General features: G+C 37.7%; 1 protein-coding gene and 1 long non-coding RNA gene across 5 annotated transcripts in view; both read right to left on the bottom strand.

Moving 5' to 3' along the window:
• Positions 1-11,771, bottom strand: part of ATXN3 (ataxin 3) — a 30,748-nt gene extending 18,977 nt beyond the window's left edge. Inside the window, exons 1-5 of one of the 4 annotated variants that reach the window (XR_014494425.1) lie at positions 11,588-11,771; positions 6,240-6,404; positions 5,639-5,680; positions 573-658; positions 25-91 (exon numbers count right to left, since the gene is read on the bottom strand). Coding sequence is in view for 1 of the 4 variants with exons in the window: in XM_083379499.1 (XP_083235625.1) it covers positions 25-91; positions 573-658; positions 5,639-5,683; positions 6,240-6,404; positions 11,588-11,611 (387 nt within the window). In the remaining 3 variants the exon portion in view is untranslated. Of the gene's footprint in view, positions 1-24; positions 92-572; positions 659-5,638; positions 5,684-6,239; positions 6,405-11,336; positions 11,524-11,587 lie in introns of those variants that run through there. The other 3 variants (XR_014494426.1, XR_014494427.1, XM_083379499.1) reach the window with 3 other exon arrangements.
• A 1,994-nt stretch (positions 11,772-13,765) lies between these two features.
• On the bottom strand, positions 13,766-18,629 carry LOC310631722. Its single transcript, XR_014490679.1, has 4 exons — positions 18,539-18,629; positions 17,033-17,177; positions 15,139-15,176; positions 13,766-14,176 (listed from the first exon to the last, which is right to left on the bottom strand). It is a non-coding gene; the product is annotated as an uncharacterized lncRNA (long non-coding RNA).
• Positions 18,630-18,785: the final 156 nt, after the last annotated feature.

The following is an 18,785-nucleotide window of genomic DNA, read 5'->3' as shown; positions in this document are numbered from 1 at the left end:
AGGAAAATAAAGAAACCACTTTACCTGCTTCCCTAATTTTCGAACTGTAAACCAGTGCTCTTTATAGTTACAAATAAAAGATCTTTCATTTCTGAAAATAAAACACAAAGTATTCACAGAATTAAATATTTGAACACAGGAATATTAATCAGCGTTGCTATTTTTGTATTTAAAAATACTGCATAGTAGTTACTGAATCTATGATTCAGATTATGTAAACTTTTCATCCACAGATAGTTCAGAATATTTAATAACATTGTTCTGGAAATATATTTTATCACTGTAAATGCTTGACATACATAATAGTGATGTCATTAAGCAGATATGATGCCACGTATCATTCAAAGTCAGCATTCTATAATGCTACAGATAATGAGATGTTATAAGGCTCAGAGGATAAATCAACACATAAGCCTCAATAATATGAAACAGAAAAAGCTGAACAGATAAAACCAGAACTTGAAATAGTAATTTCAAAAGGAATTCTGAAGGAAAGAATGAGGGGTTGTTTCCTTGCATAACTTGTTACGATGTATTAAATGGAAGCAGGGAGCTAAAAAATAAAGTCTTACATAGGATTGATCCCGAGCCGCTGATACTCTGGGCTGTTGAAGAGGATTAGTTCTAAACCCCAAACTTTCAAGGCATTACTTATAACCTGTCAAAAAACAGCACTTTTTATAAGATAAATTAGTCAGTTATAAAATGTAAGCAATTCAACCATTTTAGAACTATAAAGACAATATATTAACTAAATTCAGATACAGTCATACTTAGAACAGGCCACTAAAATCAGTAGATTTAGTACAGTAGTTGGGACTAAAGTCACATTGATTTTAATTGGTTAACTTTGATTAAATCTGGATCCATCCTATTGTTTTCACTGAGAATGGGGAGAAAATCAGATTTAATTACAAGAAAACCACTGGGCTAATTAAGATGATTAAGATTGAAAGCTAGGTGGAAGTCAGATCAAAAGGTTGGCATCACAATTATAGATCAAAATTTAGTAAAACAAATTAGAGATTTAAATTGTGTACATACAAAGAGGATATATAATGCTTTAATTGAATTGGATTCGGAAACGGAATTGGTTAAAGACTGTATGATAAAGTGGGCACAAAATATTCAGGAACCAATTTCGTTGGACACCTGGGAGATAATTTGGGTCAGAAATGTTAAATTTACCCAGGCTCCAAACTTAAGAGAAAATTTTTATACAATATTTTATAGATGGCATCTGGATCCCAAGAAGTTGTCTAACATGTATCCTAATTTACAGTCTAAATGTTGGAGATGTGGTAGTTTAGAAGCTACCTATTTTCACATGTGGTGGACTTGTAGAAATATAAAAGCTTTTTGGATCAAAATTTGGTGGAACATTCAAAAGATTTTTAAGAGAAAGATAAAGTTTTCTCCGCAATTGTTTTTATTGGGTATTGTTGTAGATTGTGATGTTAAAGAAACTAATTTGATGTTGAATATGATAACAGCAGCACGGTTACTGGTGGGACAATATTGGAAGAAGGATAGTTTGCCTACTATAGAAGAATGGGTGTTTAAAGTTTCGAATCTTGCAGAAATGTCTAAGATTTCTGCTTATTTGAAAGATCATTCACAGGAAAGATATATTTCAGTTTGGAGGAGATGGATAAATTATATTCAGAACAAATATGGGACTAAAAAGTTCCATTTAGCTTATGAGTAGATTTTAGTGGGATATTGTTATTGGTACTTTGTTTGTAGTTATGTTAAAGGAGAGTTAAAGCACATTGTGAATTTGGTTAATTGTATATTATGCATAATTTTTATTTAGAATATGATTATTATAACTATAATCCTGTATTTAGCTCTGGGAAGTGGGGGGGGAAGTGGGCGGGTTTGGGGTGGGGGGGATTTGGGGATATATTGTAAAACTTTGTTTTTGTAAAACTAATAAAAAAAATAATCTTCATGAATCTACATTGAGCAGACCACATATAAAATACATTTAAGTGAGGACGACAAATATACAATTTGAAAACTAATTTGGTCTTTCAGAAAACCAGTTGCACTTGCGAGGAAAATGCTAGGAAGCAAAAAAATATATATCATAATTTGATTTTCCCCCCTAAAAGGTCACATATACACCCGAGTTGTTATTATCAGCAGCTACTGGTATATAGTGCCATAAAAAACAGAATAGAAATGCAAGTTAAGATAGGCAAGAAAATGGTAAGTGAGCACCTGTCCAGTCTAGACGAGTTCAAATCACCAGGACTACACCCCAAGGTTCTCAAGGAACTGGCAGATGTGATCTCAGAACCACTGAACTATATTTTTCAAAGATCCTGGAGCACTGGGGAACTACCAGAGGATTGGAAAAGAGCTGATGTATTTCCCATCTTCAAAAAAGGGGAAAAATGGATCCAGGAAATTACAGACCTATCAGCCTGACCTCAATACCTGGGAAGATTCTGGAAAAGATAATCAAACAATCTCCTGTTTACAAAACAGTTCTTTCAGCAATTCCAAGAAAGTTCCACATCCATTTGCACTATTAAGGTGACACAGATAAATCTCCAAGTAGCCTCAACAACTTCGAGAGAAAGTGGTAACGACCAGATGAATGCAAGAAATATAAATCCTTCCATTCTCCACCATTCAGTCAGAACTGAAGAAGCTTTCTTGGATGAGAATTGAAACGTTTTCAAGAAAACCCAAAAAAGTCCAGTTGCCTTTTGAAATAGCACCTTTGGGACAACGATGACTTGGATGACTGAGAATCGCCATAGACACGTTGAGTAACTATTTGCATGATAGGTATATTTTTGGATATCACTGAGTCCTACAAAAACTCAGTGCATTCTGCATATTTGGGGCCAAAGTAACCCATTTGTTCTTAAATTTTTTTTGAAATAATTAGTATAAAACCTGTTTGTCAACTTTTGGAAAATTAAAAAGAGAAATTCACCCTGCTTCAGTCCACCTTCTGTAGAAGAGAAGAAAATAAAAGCAATCTATATAAAATGATAAATTTCAGATTAAATCTGCCAGCTTCAGTGATTTCAAATATAGTCAACTGTACTTTGCAGGGCATATACACTAACTTACATGGTTTTGAAGTCATTGCTCCTTGTTTACTTATTATTTACTTAGCCTAGTTGTTACATACAACAATGTATCCCAAAGCTTGCTAAAAGGACAAGATAAATAGAGACAGTCCTCAAAATTATAATGGTAGTGAAAAAGTGTCTTATAACTAGTCCTCACACTTACAACTGACATAGCATCCTCATATCACATGATCAAAATTTGGGCTGACATATATTTAGGATGGTCAGTGCCTTGAGGTCATGTGATCGTTTGTGGCCTTCCCAATTAGCTTCTGACAAGCAAACTCAATGGGGAAAGCCAGATTTGCTTAATTACTACATGAGTCGCTTAACAACTGCAGTGATTTCTTTAACAAGGTAAAATCAGGCATGACTCACTTAACAAAGGCCTTGCTTAGCAATTGTCCCAAGTGTGACTGTACGTTGAGGACAAACTAATTAATTACACTGGCATGTTGCAACGGTATGTGGGGATAAGCTTGGGTTAGGGGAGGGGAAAGATGCTGCCAGAGAGAAAGTGGAAAGTTTGTACTATGAGACTTACAAGATTCTGTTAATGTAACCTCACAATTAAGTAGAATTAGCTCATCTGGTCGTATTTCCCCATCTCATTTACCTGGAAATGCTGACATTAATTTTGTGTAGAAACCGTGTGTGTGTGTGTGTGTGTGTTACAGAATGGATTTGATTTAAATCAAGTAGATTTAAATCACGATTTAAATCATGATTTAAATCACTAGTAAAAAGGCTTGATTTAAATCAACTTGATTTAAATCATAATTTTTAAAGAGCAACTGTCATCTCTGTCCTGCAGTGGCTCCTCCTCTGACTTGCTGTTGACTCACCGACAGTCCCACTCACTTTAATGGGACGGCAGGTGATGTGGCAGTGACAAAACAAGGTGAGGGACGTGGTGGGCAGCAGGTGAGGGGATGCCCGCTAACAGGACCTGCCATGATGGATCTGAAATGACAGATACTCTTTAAATGTAAGGACTCTTTTTTGCTGGTAGTTAGAATCTTTAATATTATTATTTGGAAACAAAATGAAGCTTTCCTATTTAGAACAATAAGTTGTCAGTTTAGTAAAAGCGATATCAGAACTGATTTTAGGTTAATAGGTTAATCACACATAGTTGGAGAACTACTCAAATTCTTTCTTTTCAAACAATCATACAGTTTGTGGTATACATAGATTTGCAAAACAATGGGATAAAGAAATATTCCTGAACTTTATGATTTATCTCATGGTTACTGTGAAATTGTGTGAATGCATCAATGCAGTGCATGTTATCTCAATCTGTAGAGCTTGGATTAACTGAATGACTTTACCAAAAATGTAAATATTACAGAATATACAGCCTATGCTACATAACTAAGCTCCATTTCATGCTGAATAAATTAAATTATTACTGTATATTAAACAGAAAACTATATTTAGATACTTACTCCAAAAGCATTTTATTAAATTTGATAAAAAATAAAAAAAATCCGATTTAAATAAAAAAAAATCTGATTTTATTTTTTTTTAAAAAATCATTATTATCCACCCTGGTGTGTTAACACACATGTGCACACAAAGGGAGCCAGTTTTATCTAGGCAGCCAGTTTGGTGTAGTGGTTAAAGCACCATGTTAGAAACCAGAAGACTAAGTTCTGATCCCACCGTAGGCTTAAAAGCTGGCTGGGCGACTTTGAGCCCATCATTCTCTCCCAGCTCAATTCACTCCATAAGGTTGTTATGAGGAAACTAGGAGAAGGAAGGAGTATTAAGTATGTTTGTTGGTTTGAATTTTTTTTATAAAGGTCATAAAAAATTCTATATCAATCAATCTCCCACTGTCTCTTTTACAGCTTGAGAAGTTGGGGAGGTCCCTTCCTGAGTCTCTTTCTCTGTCCCTTATGCAGTCGCAAGCGATGCCTCCTCTTATTTGATCGTTCCCTAGGCTGCATCTTTTCTCTCCACCTCCTAAAGTCATTACACAAGTTTATGTATGCAGTTTTTTCACTTTGTAAGGATCTATTTGGAAATATACTTTAAACATATACTTTACAGAGCTCCACTATATTCAATGTACAGTACAAAGATCTTTTTATTAATAACATGATTATAAAGAAATAAGCTCATCTGTTTGTCCAGAAAAAACTTAATGCAAACTTTTTTAAATCCCAAAGGACAGGACAAAAAAATATATAAATAATGTATTATCACTTTGCCCTTGAGAAATCAGTCCCATCCTAACTTACGTAGAAAAATGGTATAAATTATTAGAATGCTAACATTCTACTGAAAATCAGTGGGATTTAAAAGCATGGAAGCTATTTACAGAATTGCAATCATAATGTAGGTTCAAAACATAAAGAACTCTCTGTAACCATGAATTTGCTTCTCGTACATTTTGGGAGATGAACATTTACTTTAAGAAATGCATTCACAGAGCACAGCTGTTTCCTAAACAGCTCTAAAATAGGAGCCCAGGGTAATTCAATAAGCATTTTCAAATGTTTAATGAAGTTTTCAAAAATTATAGAGAAACTGCTTACTTGAATTGAGAAGAAACCACTATCATCCATGTTGACTGAAGGCTGCTGTTCAACAAAGAATGCAAAGGAAAGAAGATTAATTTATGTGCCACAGAAGCTTTTGGGAAATCATATGTAGAGAATAAATTCAGTTAATTTTAATAAATCTAAAGCTTTGCTGTTTCTAAAAATACTTTTAATGAACCATTCTGAAGGCATAAGAACAAGTGTGACATTCTGGGATTTACAGGTTATGTCAATGAGAAACAACAGATAAAACTATGCAGACAGACAACACCAGGCAAATACAAGAACCTAGTGGTCAGTATAGTAGCCATTCTCATTTTGCTCTTTGTATATTCATTTGTGGACATTTGTCAACATCAATTTAAAAGCAGCTTGGGACAAAATAAATTCTGTACCTGAAAAAAGTCTTTAAAAATGTTAAACAGGAGCTTCACTGAGAAATTGACAGTAATTCTAATATATCTTGAGGATGCTATTCTAGGAAGAATAGATAACTTTACATTTCATCATTATGAAATTCAGCTTCAATATAAGCAAGAAAATATATAGAACAAAAGCTGACAAATAAATGTAAAACCACCTGAAGAGCTGTTACCTGTAAAAATGTTCTATATTCGTCGCTAGAAACTCCACCCTCTGCCATTCTTATTCTCTCTTCTTCATCTAACTGCTGTGCAATAGAAGACAGTTCCACAGGACTGAAATACTCTCCTTGCAGTAAGTTATTCAAACAGTGCTGGGCACACAGAGAACCTTCTTGCTAAATTATGAGAAATTAAAAAAAGGAAAAAAAATACAGTGTTTCATATTTATTGTTCAAAAAGTAGAGCAAATATAATCATTGAAGTTACCCTGCTTTTGTGTTTAGCCAGAGATAGTGAAACAGATACATTGCGATAAGAGTCTTTTGTGATTTCAAGAATTTTTATAATATTTTTAACATATTTTGCACAATATTTTAATGAATTTTATATCAATTTGAACTATTAAATGAATATACTGTACATGGTGTTTTAAATAAAGCTCATTGTTTCCATTAAAGTACTTAGCTAAAATTATGCACATGCATGCATATGTACTTATACATATTTATATAAGTATGTACCCAAACAAGTCCAACTAGTTCTGCATGGAATTGCTGAAACACATTCATAATTTTTATCGTTTGTTTCTTAAATCACATCTTTAGTTTTCCAACTTATTTTATTGTTCCTAGCACATTAAGCCATACATAGTACGGACTACAACCTATTTTTATTACCCATTACCAAGAGAAAATATGCATATCAGTCAGCTGTCTGATATATATCTGGTTTAGTGCTAAAAACAATTTTAATGAAAACTTAATCAAGAAAATCAGAAATATGCATATATAATATATAACATATAAAGGTAAAGGTTCCCCCGCACATGCGTGCTAGTCATTTCTGACTCTAGGGGCCGGTGCTTATCTCCGTTTCAAAGCCGAAGAGCCAGCGCTTGTCTGAGGACATCTCCGTGGTCATGTGGCCGGCATGACTAGATGCCAAAGGCGCACGGAACACTGTTACCTTCCCACCATAGTGGTCCCTATTTTTCTACTTGCATTTTTACGTGCTTTTGAACTGCTAGGTTGGCAGAAGCTGGGATGAGTAACAGGCGTTCACTCTGTTACGCGGCACTCGGGATTCAACCCACCAAACTGCTGACCTTCTGATCGACAAGCTCAGCGTCCTACCCCACCGAGCCACCGCGTCCCTTTTATATATAACATATACAGTGGGACAAAAAAGTATTTAGTCAGCCACCAATTGTGCAAGTTCTCCCACTTAAAAAGATGAGAGAGGCCTGTAATTTTCATCATAGGTATACCTCAACTATGAGAGACAAAATGCGGGGAAAGAATCCAGGAAATCACATTGTAGGATTTCTAATGAATTAATTTGTACATTCCTCGGTAAAATAAGTATTTGGTCACCTACAAACAAGCAAGATTTCTGGCTCTCACAGACCTGTAACAACTTCTTCAAGAGGCTCCTCTGTCCTCCACTCGTTACCTGTATGAATGGCACCTGGTTGAACTTGTTATCAGTATAAAAGACACCAGTCCACAACCTCAAACAGTCACACTCCAAACTCCACTATGGCCAAGACCAAAGAGCTGTTGAAGGACACCAGAAACAAAATTGTAGACCTGCACCATGCGGGGAAGACTGAATTTGCAATAGGCAAGCAGCTTGGTGTGAAGAAATCAACTGTGGGAGCAATTATTAGAAAATGGAAGACATACAAGACCACTGATAATCTCCCTCGTTCTGGGGCTCCACGCAAGATCTCACCCCGTGGGGTCAAAATGATCACAAGAACGGTGAGCAAAAATCCCAGAACCACACGGGGGGACCTAGTGAACGACCTGCAGAGAGCTGGGACCAAAGTAACAAAGGCTACCTACCATCAGTAACACACTACGCCGCAAGGGACTCAAATCCTGCAGTGCCAGACATGTCCCCCTGCTTAAGCCAGTACATGTCTGGGCCTGTCTGAAGTTTGCTAGAGAGCATTTGGATGATCCAGAACAGGATTGGGAGAATGTCATATGGTCAGATGAAACCAAAGTAGAACTTTTTGGTAAAAACTCAACTTGTCGTGTTTGGAGGAGAAAGAATGCTGAGTTGCATCCAAAGAACACCATACCTACTGTGAAGCATGGGGGTGGAAACATCATGCTTTGGGGCTGTTTTTCTGCAAAGGGACCAGGACGACTGATCCGTGTAAAGGAAAGAATGAATGGGGCCATGTATCGTGAGATTTTGAGTGAAAACCTCCTTCCATCAGCAAGGTCATTGAAGATGAAACGTGGCTGGGTCTTTCAGTATGACAATGATCCCAAACACACTGCCCGGGCAACGAAGGAGTGGCTTCGTAAGAAGCATTTCAAGGTCCTGGAGTGGCCTAGCCAGTCTCCAGATCTCAACCCCATAGAAAACCTTTGGAGGGAGTTGAAAGTCCGTGTTGCCCAGCGACAGCCCCAAAACAGGAGATCTGCATGGAGGAATGGGTCAAAATACCAGCAACAGTGTGTGCAAACTTTGTGAAGACTTACAGAAAACGTTTGACCTCTGTCATTACCAACAAAGGGTATATAACAAAGTATTGAGATGAACTTTTGTTATTGAGCAAATATTTATTTTCCACCATAATTTGCAAATAAATTCATTAGAAATCCTACAATGTGATTTCCTGGATTCTTTCCCCCCATTTTGTCTCTCATAGTTGAGGTATACCTATGATGAAAATTACAGGCCTCTCTCATCTTTTTAAGTGGGAGAACTTGCACAATTGGTGGCTGACTAAATACTTTTTTGTCCCACTGTACCTGCTTCTAAACATAAAAGTTGCATCTATCCATAAGGACTGAAGTATAGGTAGTAACAAAGCAGAAGAACTTTAGTAGAAATCATGATCAACAACAGAATCATATTGACTATGATTTAATTATAGTCTTCCTGTCTGATATAAATCAATATGACCAAACCTTTCCAGCATTAAATATCTCTCAGTATCAGTTGCTAAACAACATAGATGGCAAAGTGCTACTACACTCACATCCTGCTTGAAGGTATTTGGTAGTCCTTTGAGGAAATGAGACTAGTTTCTTAATACAGCTCTTCCTCTAATTTCTGAACTAAACATGCCTTTAAAAAAAAGCATTTCTATACATTCCAGGGCAATAAATCTTTTCTTCTTCACACCAGAGAAACCCAACCCTTTGCGATGATAGGGACATGCAACTTTTGGGAGGGGGAAGCAATTACCAAATTCGTGGTTATGCTTAAAAATGTTCTTTCTTAATAGCTAGATTAGTTTGACACCATTACTTAATAATGCTATTAAATCTCTGCCCTCTTTCAAAACCTCAGAGAAAATCGATTGATAGGAAAATGACCAAAATATATCTTTTCCTTCAGAATCAATCTGAGATGTAACATTTTATCTTCAAAAAAAAATTATATCTAGAGATTTCACACTACACAAAACAAAGATTAAAAAGAAACCCAAATTATTCTCTTCCTCCAGCAGCTATTATTCAGGTTATACATAAAGTTGAGGTTAAGAAAAAAGGGATCATATTAATGACAGAGATGCATCGGGCATACACAGTTTCAAAACAACCAGCAAGGCAGGAAACAAAAAATCACACACTGTATGTATCATACTGCATGTATAAACATGAATAGCTGAAATGAAACAAGGAGTGCACACATTCCGTGAAATAGAATAAAGCAGTATCTCATATATTTAATGTGTTGTTGTTGTTGTTGTTAGTTGCGAAGTCGTGTCCGACCCATCGCGACCCTATGGAAAATGTTCCTCCAGGCCTTCCTGTCCTCTACCATCTTCTGGAGTCCATCTAGGCTCACGCCTAATGCTTCAGTGACTCCATCCAGCCACCTCATTCTCTGTCGTCCCCTTCTTCTATTGCCCTCGATCTTTCCCAGCATTAGGCTCTTCTCCAGTGAGTCCTTCCTTCTCATTAGGTGGCCAAAGTATTTGAGTTTTAGCTTCAGGATCTGGCCTTCTAAAGAGCAGTCCGGGTTGATCTCCTCTAGGACTGACCGGTTTGATCGCCTTGCAGTCCAAGGAACTCGCAGGAGTCTTCTCCAGCACCATAGTTCAAAGGCTTCAATTCTTTGGCGCTCAGCCTTTCTTATAATCCAGCTTTCACTGCCATAAATTGCAACTGGGAAGACCATAGCCTTGACTATACGCACTTTTGTTGACAGGGTGATGTCTCTGCTTTTTAGTGTGCTGTCTAGATTTTGGTAACACTAGTAATTCATATGTTCTTGTCCTCCATGTTAAGCTCCCACTTCCTTGTTTTTTTGCTCAATGATCCTGCCGGCATGGTTAGGGCGATGATGCTCCGAAAAGATTCCCTAATAAGCACGGGAGAGAAAACGCCTCCTTGCACACCACCCAGTTACAGGGATGTACTCTGAAAGCATTGCCTTAAACTAGGGGTCTTCAAACTTGGCCCTTTTATGACTTGTGGACTTCAACTCCCAGAATTCCTCAGACAGCATGCCTGGCTGAGGAATTCTGGGAGTTGAAGTCCACAAGTCATAAGAGGGCCAGGTTTGAAGACCCTTGCCTTAAACCAGGCGTCTTCAAACTTGGCCCTTTTATGACTTCAACTCCCAGAATTCTGGGACTTCAACTCCCAGAATTCCTCAGACAGCATGCCTGGCTGAGGAATTCTGGGAGTTGAAGTCCACAAGTCATAAGAGGGCCAGGTTTGAAGACCCTTGCCTTAAACCAGGCGTCTTCAAACTTGGCCCTTTTATGACTTCAACTCCCAGAATTCTGGGACTTCAACTCCCAGAATTCCTCAGACAGCATGCCTGGCTGAGGAATTCTGGGAGTTGAAGTCCACAAGTCATAAAAGGGCCAAGTTTGAAGACCCCTGCCTTAAACAAACGCGAACGCTTAGCCAGCATGCCTGGCTGAGGAATTCTGGGAGTTGAAGTCTACAAGTCATAAAAGGGCCAGGTTTGAAGACCCCTGCCTTAAACAAACGCGAACGCTTAGCCTTACGAAACAGGCGACAGAAAGAAAACAATTTTTCAGAGCTCCGATTGTTATCGTAACAACCACAATCTTCCCTCGCCTATTAGAAACCCACACTCTTCGCCCGCCTTGCCTTTTTAAGTACCTCAGAGTCACAAGACATTGGCTTTCTTCTTCTTATGCCCCTCTGCAGCTTGAATATAAAGTGTAAAATAGTAAAAAGAGGAGATTTTCGTGGACATCCCAGCCTCCTTTGAACTACCCAAGCAACCGAAACAGCGAAGTTTCGCTGTCGGGTAATCTCCCACGCGAGCCGCCTTTCTTTCCGCTCGCTTCGCCCTCTTTTTTAAACCCCCACGCCCACTTTCTTGAAGGGAAAGCAAAAGGCTCACTTACCCTCTCGTGAAAGATGGCCTCCATGTTTATGTCTCTCTACCGCCCTCGGCTTCCATACCACATGATCCGACCCAGCCAATCAAGCCAAGCTCTGCTCCGTGACCCGCTGCAGCCAATCGCCGAGGCCACCTCTGCGTTTGACCTGCCTCGATGAGCGCAACAAACGCCTCGGGAGCCCATCGCAACGCTCCGAGCGGCTCTGAGGTCGTGCTCCGGCGCCTCAGGGCTCCTGCTGAGGGAGGAGAACAGCAGACAGCACCGGAAGGGGACCTTGCTCATTCGGGCGGGCTCGCACCGTACCGTCAGAAAAGAACACAACTCTATTTGCGTACTGTATTTTGGTCGGAATAGTAGCACACTTAAGAGCTGGAAGGGACCTTGTAGGTCATCTAGTCCAGGGGTCTTCAAACTTGGCCCTTTTATGACTTGTGGACTTCAACTCCCAGAATTCCTCAGCCAGCTTTGGAAAAGTCATAAAAGGGCCAAGTTTGAAGACCCCTGATCTAGTCCATAGTAGCACACTTAAGAGCACACTTAAGGTCATGTAGTCCAGGGGTCTTCAAACTTGGCCCTTTTATGACTTGTGGACTTCAACTCCCAGAATTCCTCAGCCAGCTTTGGAAAAGTCATAAAAGGGCCAAGTTTGAAGACCCCTGATCTAGTCCATAGTAGCACACTTAAGAGCTGGAAGGCACCTTGTAAATCATCTAGTCCAGGGGTCTTCAAACTTGGCCCTTTTATGACTTGTGGACTTCAACTCCCAGAATTCCTCAGCCAGCTTTGGAAAAGTCATAAAAGGGCCAAGTTTGAAGACCCCTGATCTAGTCCATAGTAGCACACTTAAGAGCTGGAAGGCACCTTGTAAATCATCTAGTCCAGGGGTCTTCAAACTTGGCCCTTTTATGACTTGTGGACTTCAACTCCCAGAATTCCTCAGCCAGCTGAGGAATTCTGGGAGTTGAAGTCCACAAGTCATAAAAGGGCCAAGTTTGAAGACCCCTGAATTCTAGTCCAACCCGCTGCTCAAGCAGGATACTGTATCCCATTTCTGACAAATAGCTGTCCAGTCTCTTCTTGAAGCCTCCAGTGATGAAGCGCCCACAACTTCCATGGGCAAGCTGTGCCGTTGGTTGATTGTTGGAACAATCAACAATTGGTCACGGGTTTGCTATCATTGCGATTATATAGTATCGGTTTTTCGTTTTGATGTGCAGGGCTACCAAATCTGGGCTGCCAAATGTGGTTTCCTGTAATTCTATTTAGGTTACGGTCACCAGAACTTTGGCAACTAAGATGTAGTAGCCCTAGATTTAAAGATTAAAATAAACTTTTGTGGGGTTGTGCTCAGTTATAGTGTGATGAGTACGCATTTGGAAGACTTTAAAACAAAGGGGAAAAATCAGGTTGGTTTTGGAAGAAAAGGACATCTGCCTAGTCAGCCAAATCAACAGTGACAATGAAAGGAGTAATAGATGTCAGTTCGTCTGACATCCAAAAGACACTTAGGGCTCTTTCAATAATTACAATTGGCTGGATTTATGATATGTGCCGGCGATCAAACCGGTCAGTCCTAGAGGAGATCAACCCTGACTGCTCTTTAGAAGGCCAGATCCTGAAGCTAAAACTCAAATACTTTGGCCACCTAATGAGAAGGAAGGACTCACTGGAGAAGAGCCTAATGCTGGGAAAGATTGAGGGCAATAGAAGAAGGGGACGACAGAGAATGAGGTGGCTGGATGGAGTCATTGAAGCAGTAGGCGTGAGCTTAGATGGACTTCAGAAGATGGTAGAGGACAGGAAGGCCTGGAGGAACATTGTCCATAGGGTCGCGATGGGTCGGACATGACTTCGCAACTAACAACAACAAATGATATGTGCCAAAGCTGAAAAATCATAATCTAGCACAGGGGTCCTCAACCTTGGCAACTTTAAGACTTGTGGACTTCAAGTCCCAGAATTCCTCAGCCAGTTTTCCAGGCTGAAGAATTCTGGGAGTTGATGTCCACAAGTCTTAAAGTTGCCAAGGTTGAGGACCCCTGGTCTAGCATACTAGTATTCTACAAGCACATATTCAATACGGCACATAAGTAACAGAAACCAAAAATTTTAAGAACTAAATATTTCTAAATATTATAAAATGTAAAGGTATCAATATTTTGTAAAAATACATGTATTAAATCTGTTTCAAAGTACTTTTATTTAAATGCACAAAAAGATCAATTGTCAAGAAATTCCAGAATAATTTATGCAGAAAGCATACATAATTTCCGATCCCTACCAACTACAATCCTATGGTTTACAGGATGTAACTATAGCCTCTGAAGCTGACTGTTCAGGTTCTGAGAGACAGTTTCTCAGGAACACTCTGTACCAACCTGCTTAATATTATCACCCATACTTCAAATTGTATGTTTGAATTACATTAATATTATATAGTTGGGGCTACATATTTTTTTAGTAATCATACTTTGAACAAAGGTAATACTAGATTCTATTTTTATTATGGAGCAATCACTTTTTCAAACAAACTGTAGGAGAAGCAGTTTCTCACATTATTTCCATATATCATCTTGACCAGGTTTCAATTCCCTATAAAAAGAAAAGAAAATATTACAAGTTTAAAAATAAATTATGCCAGATCAGTACATTTTACATTTAAAAATAGCCTTAAATAATTAGCTTTAAAAATGGAAAGCAATGATAGAATGGATAGGTATTTTCTATATACAATTATATGGAGAACTAGCTTGTTCTTGCAAATATTTGTGAAGTTTTTCCCCCATTTGGTATTTATTTTTTTATCCTACTTTTATTGCTTTTTATAAATAACTCAAGGCAGTGAACATACCCAACACACCCTCTTTCCCCTATTTTCTCCACAACAACAACCCTTGAGGTAGGTTAGGCTGAGAGACAGTGATTCGCCCAGTCACCCAGCCACCTTTCATGCCTAAGACACAACTAGAACTCAGTCTCCCAGTTTCTAGCCTGAGTTCCCCATACATGCAGAAAAAATATATATTTGAATCTTCCAGTTGCAAAACTTATTTCGCCCCTCTCCATCCACAGCTGCATGTATGTGGAACAAAATGAGTATATAAATGGATGGAGAAAGCTAAGCTTCCATTCAGTGTACAATGCTCTGATTTCAGCTGGCTCATATTTCCCCCCAAATTATAAAGCAATAGGAATAACATTTAATGCACAAAAAGATCTTATCAATTGTCAAGAAATTCCAGAATAATTTATGCAGAAAACATACATAATTTCCGATCCCTACCAACTACAATCCTATGGTTTACAGGATGTAACTATAGCCTCTGAAGCTGACTGTTCAGGTTCTGAGAGACAGTTTCTCAGGAACACTCTGTACCAAGCTGCTTAATATTATCACCCGTACTTCAAATTGTATGTTTGAATTACATTAATATTATATAGTTGGGGCTACATATTTTTTTAGTAATCATACTTTGAACAAAGGTAATACTACTCTATTTTTATTATGGAACAATCACTTTTTCAAACAAACTGTAGGAGAAGCAGTTTCTCACATTATTTCCATGTATCATCTTGACCAGGTTTCAATTCCCTATAAAAAGAAAAGAAAATATTACAAGTTTAAAAATAAATTATGCCAGATCAGTACATTTTACATTTAAAAATAGCCTTAAATAATTAGCTTTAAAAATGGAAAGCAATGATAGAATGGATAGGTATTTTCTATATACAATTATATGGAGAACTAGCTTGTTCTTGCAAATATTTGTGAAGTTTTTCCCCCATTTGGTATTTATTTTTTTTATCCTACTTTTATTGCTTTTTATAAATAACTCAAGGCAGTGAACATACCCAACACACCCTCTTTCCCCTATTTTCTCCACAACAACAACCCTTGAGGTAGGTTAGGCTGAGAGACAGTGATTCGCCCAGTCACCCAGCCACCTTTCATGCCTAAGACACAACTAGAACTCAATCTCCCAGTTTCTAGCCTGAGTTCCCCATACATGCAGAAAAAAAAATATTTGAATCTTCCAGTTGCAAAACTTATTTCGCCCCTCTCCATCCACAGCTGCATGTATGTGGAACAAAATGAGTATATAAATGGATGGAGAAAGCTAAGCTTCCATTCAGTGTACAATGCTCTGATTTCAGCTGGCTCATATTTCCCCCCAAATTATAAAGCAATAGGAATAACATTCAGATTGCTATCAAAAAGATTAACTGCAATGTTGTCCAAGATGCTACTCCTGATATAATTGGGGCAGATGATTCTCTCAATTGTGTAACAGAGAAAGCAAGCTAAGTCACCTATTTTTACTAACTGTTCTGTAAATATATTCCAAGGCTAAGCAAGGATTGAAGGGTAAGAGGGAGAAAAACTTTTAAAGCACTAAACAATCTGATACAAAAGTTGAAACTGTTAAGGAAATTTGCAGCATTTGCAGATTAGGGCAAGAGACAATATCTTATTTTAAATTCTAGAATTGGGAAAAAAATAACAGGCAAATCTTTCTTTACAGATAAACTTAGTCAATAGGATAATACAAAGGACATTATGGAAGCAATGGCAAAGGGAACATCCTAATAAGTTTTAGTACAGTAATCAAGAGGTGAAATAATTAAGAAGTCTGCTAAACAGTGATTCACAATACTTATTGAAATATAGGTACTCAACAAAAGTTAGTAACAATGAAAAAGAAAGGAAGGAAAGTCAAGTATAGAAGAAAAAGAAAATAAGGTAAATTTGTGATTTTCTAAAGCCCAAAGTAGCCATGAGTAAAACAAAGGAAATGAGAAGCATTTTTGGAGCTAAAGTAGCATAAAATAAAATATAACAAAAGAAAAAAATACCATATAGGAATATGACATTTTCAGAATCTTGCACTTGGTTCTAAACTTTTTAGGATGAAGATAAATACTATTATAGGCTCAGAAATAAAGCCGTCATGCAGATTCATTTCCATAATCATGATATCCATGCTCAGAAATACTACTACTCTCCCAAATTCAGAGGGTGTATACTGCAGCCTACTGATAACAAGCTTCTTTGTAAAGGTTGGAAATAACCTTTACATATATTTTAACTGAATATTATTTTATATTCTTTTAATTATATATTATGCATGTACCTGCTGTTTCTATTATGAACTTTTTTATCTGTCAGCATAAATCAATAAGGATAAATATCAGCAAGTATGTCTAGGAACACGGTAACCATATTCTGTACTATGTAAAGCTTCAAACCATATTTGGACCAATACTACACATATTACAATATAAATTCTTTAAAGAAAGAATTTAATAATTGTGATCTTTTGCACACATCAATGAAAATGCAGTAACAGCTATATTTACCAATAACTTTCCTCAAATATACTTTTCAGAAACAATTTTATAATCCAGAAAAAATAAAGAGATTGTAAGAAATCAATTAAAATAATTAACCTTTGATATAATTTGCTCTTGTTTCTGAATATTGCCAGTTTCTCATCACTCCTCTTGTCAAAGTACCATCCCACCAAGAATCCTAGGGGACACAATGCAATAGGCCAGTGATCTCGCACCAAGTGGATAACATTCATGGTAGTTACTATGAAAAAAAGGGACAAAGAAAGGATTACAACTAACGGCATATTTCCGCATGAGCATCATTGCTTATAATAAAACATGAGACCTATTTGGCAGCAAGTTCATTGTTATTGTGAAACAAGTCCTATTGGATTGGTGTGAATTAAGGAGGAAACATTACATAACATTTTATCTGGAAAATATTTTATTGTAACTTTAAATTTTGCCTAGAGCATAGAAGGTGGTATTGAAGTATCCATAAATGCTGACATTTGTAAAATGATGAAACATGCATGAGGATGTCACAAAGCAAGCTTGCCCCTCACATGATGCAAATACACAAGAAGCCAAGTTTGTATCAAATGCATCCATCATTTGCCAGGCTTGCCCCCATAGAGACTTCCTTGTAATAGTAGAACAAGTCAAAGGAATTACAGTTGATGAAAAATTAATGTAATTGAAATGTGCAAATCTTGTGCATAAATCCCAAAATTTTATAATCCCAAATAGGATTACAAAATACATACATGCAGTATGTATTTTGACATTATTTACTAAATGCCATTTTGTAAATTTAGTGTCATTTACTATAGTATAATACAGGTTAATGAAAAGCCCAAAACAGCTAATAATAGTACTTTGAAGTGTCATTAAAAAGAATAACCAACCTGCCCTTCAAACAAAACTGCAAACATTTCCCTTAACAACTTGCCTCATCCAATTAAAAAAAAAAACTTAAAAAAATCTGGGAGCTGCAAAAACAAAAGGCCACTTTCCATCAGTTTTATCCAGTGTTTTGGTATTATTTAAGTTTTAATTATAAGCTTTATTTCTAAGAATCTATAGGCTCCACCTATATTCTTAGAAAGTAAAACAAAAAGGATGACAGCAGCCCAATGCTTTGCTTGAAAGTGTGACACTGGCCAGAACAGGCCAATATATCTATTTATTATGTGAATTCCTTTTCTATTGCAGAGCTGTCGCATTGTGGAATGGGTATTTAATTCCCACCCTGCTCCAGATACAAAAAGACGTCTAGCTCTTTCTCATGGGAGAAGCTTATACTAGAACGAAGTCCCCTTCCCCAACCTAATTTGCCTAGAATATGATTCTACGCCCCGAGCAACTAACACAGGAATACACCTTTTGTGGGCATAGGTGGCCATCCTCTATGATAGGAAGCTACACATGCATCCAGCCAGAATTAGTGGTTGAAAAACTACAGTGATAGAAGCTCCAAATCTTCCATGGTGTATGGCTTGATACGTGACACATCCACTATTGGCAAACCAATGTCGCCTCCAGTCTCCTGAAGATATCAGACGCACCCTCATAAATCCCTCTCTGACTCTCCCTCCCCATTCACCACAACGCTAATCTTACCTGTCCTGACGAGCTAGGCCTCACCCAGGGTCAACTAAACCCAAAACGACCTCTCAGTTTATCGAGGCGGCTTCGGAAAGCTAGGTATCCGGGAGGAACCATTAAGGCGAGCGGGAAAAGAAGTGCGGATAGAAACGCTATTTTACGTCATGCACCTCCCTGGGAGTCAATTTCTTTTTTTTGGTGGATTATAAATCCAATTCAGGTAGATGATATATATATGTATCACGATAACATATAACGGTGC

The sequence above is a fragment of the Vipera ursinii genome, assembly GCF_947247035.1.
Source record: "Vipera ursinii genome assembly, chromosome: 1".
NCBI classification, from domain to species: domain Eukaryota; kingdom Metazoa; phylum Chordata; class Lepidosauria; order Squamata; family Viperidae; genus Vipera; species Vipera ursinii.
The sequence above is the reverse complement of the archived record's forward strand: the minus strand, read 5'-3'. Positions and strand labels throughout refer to the sequence as shown.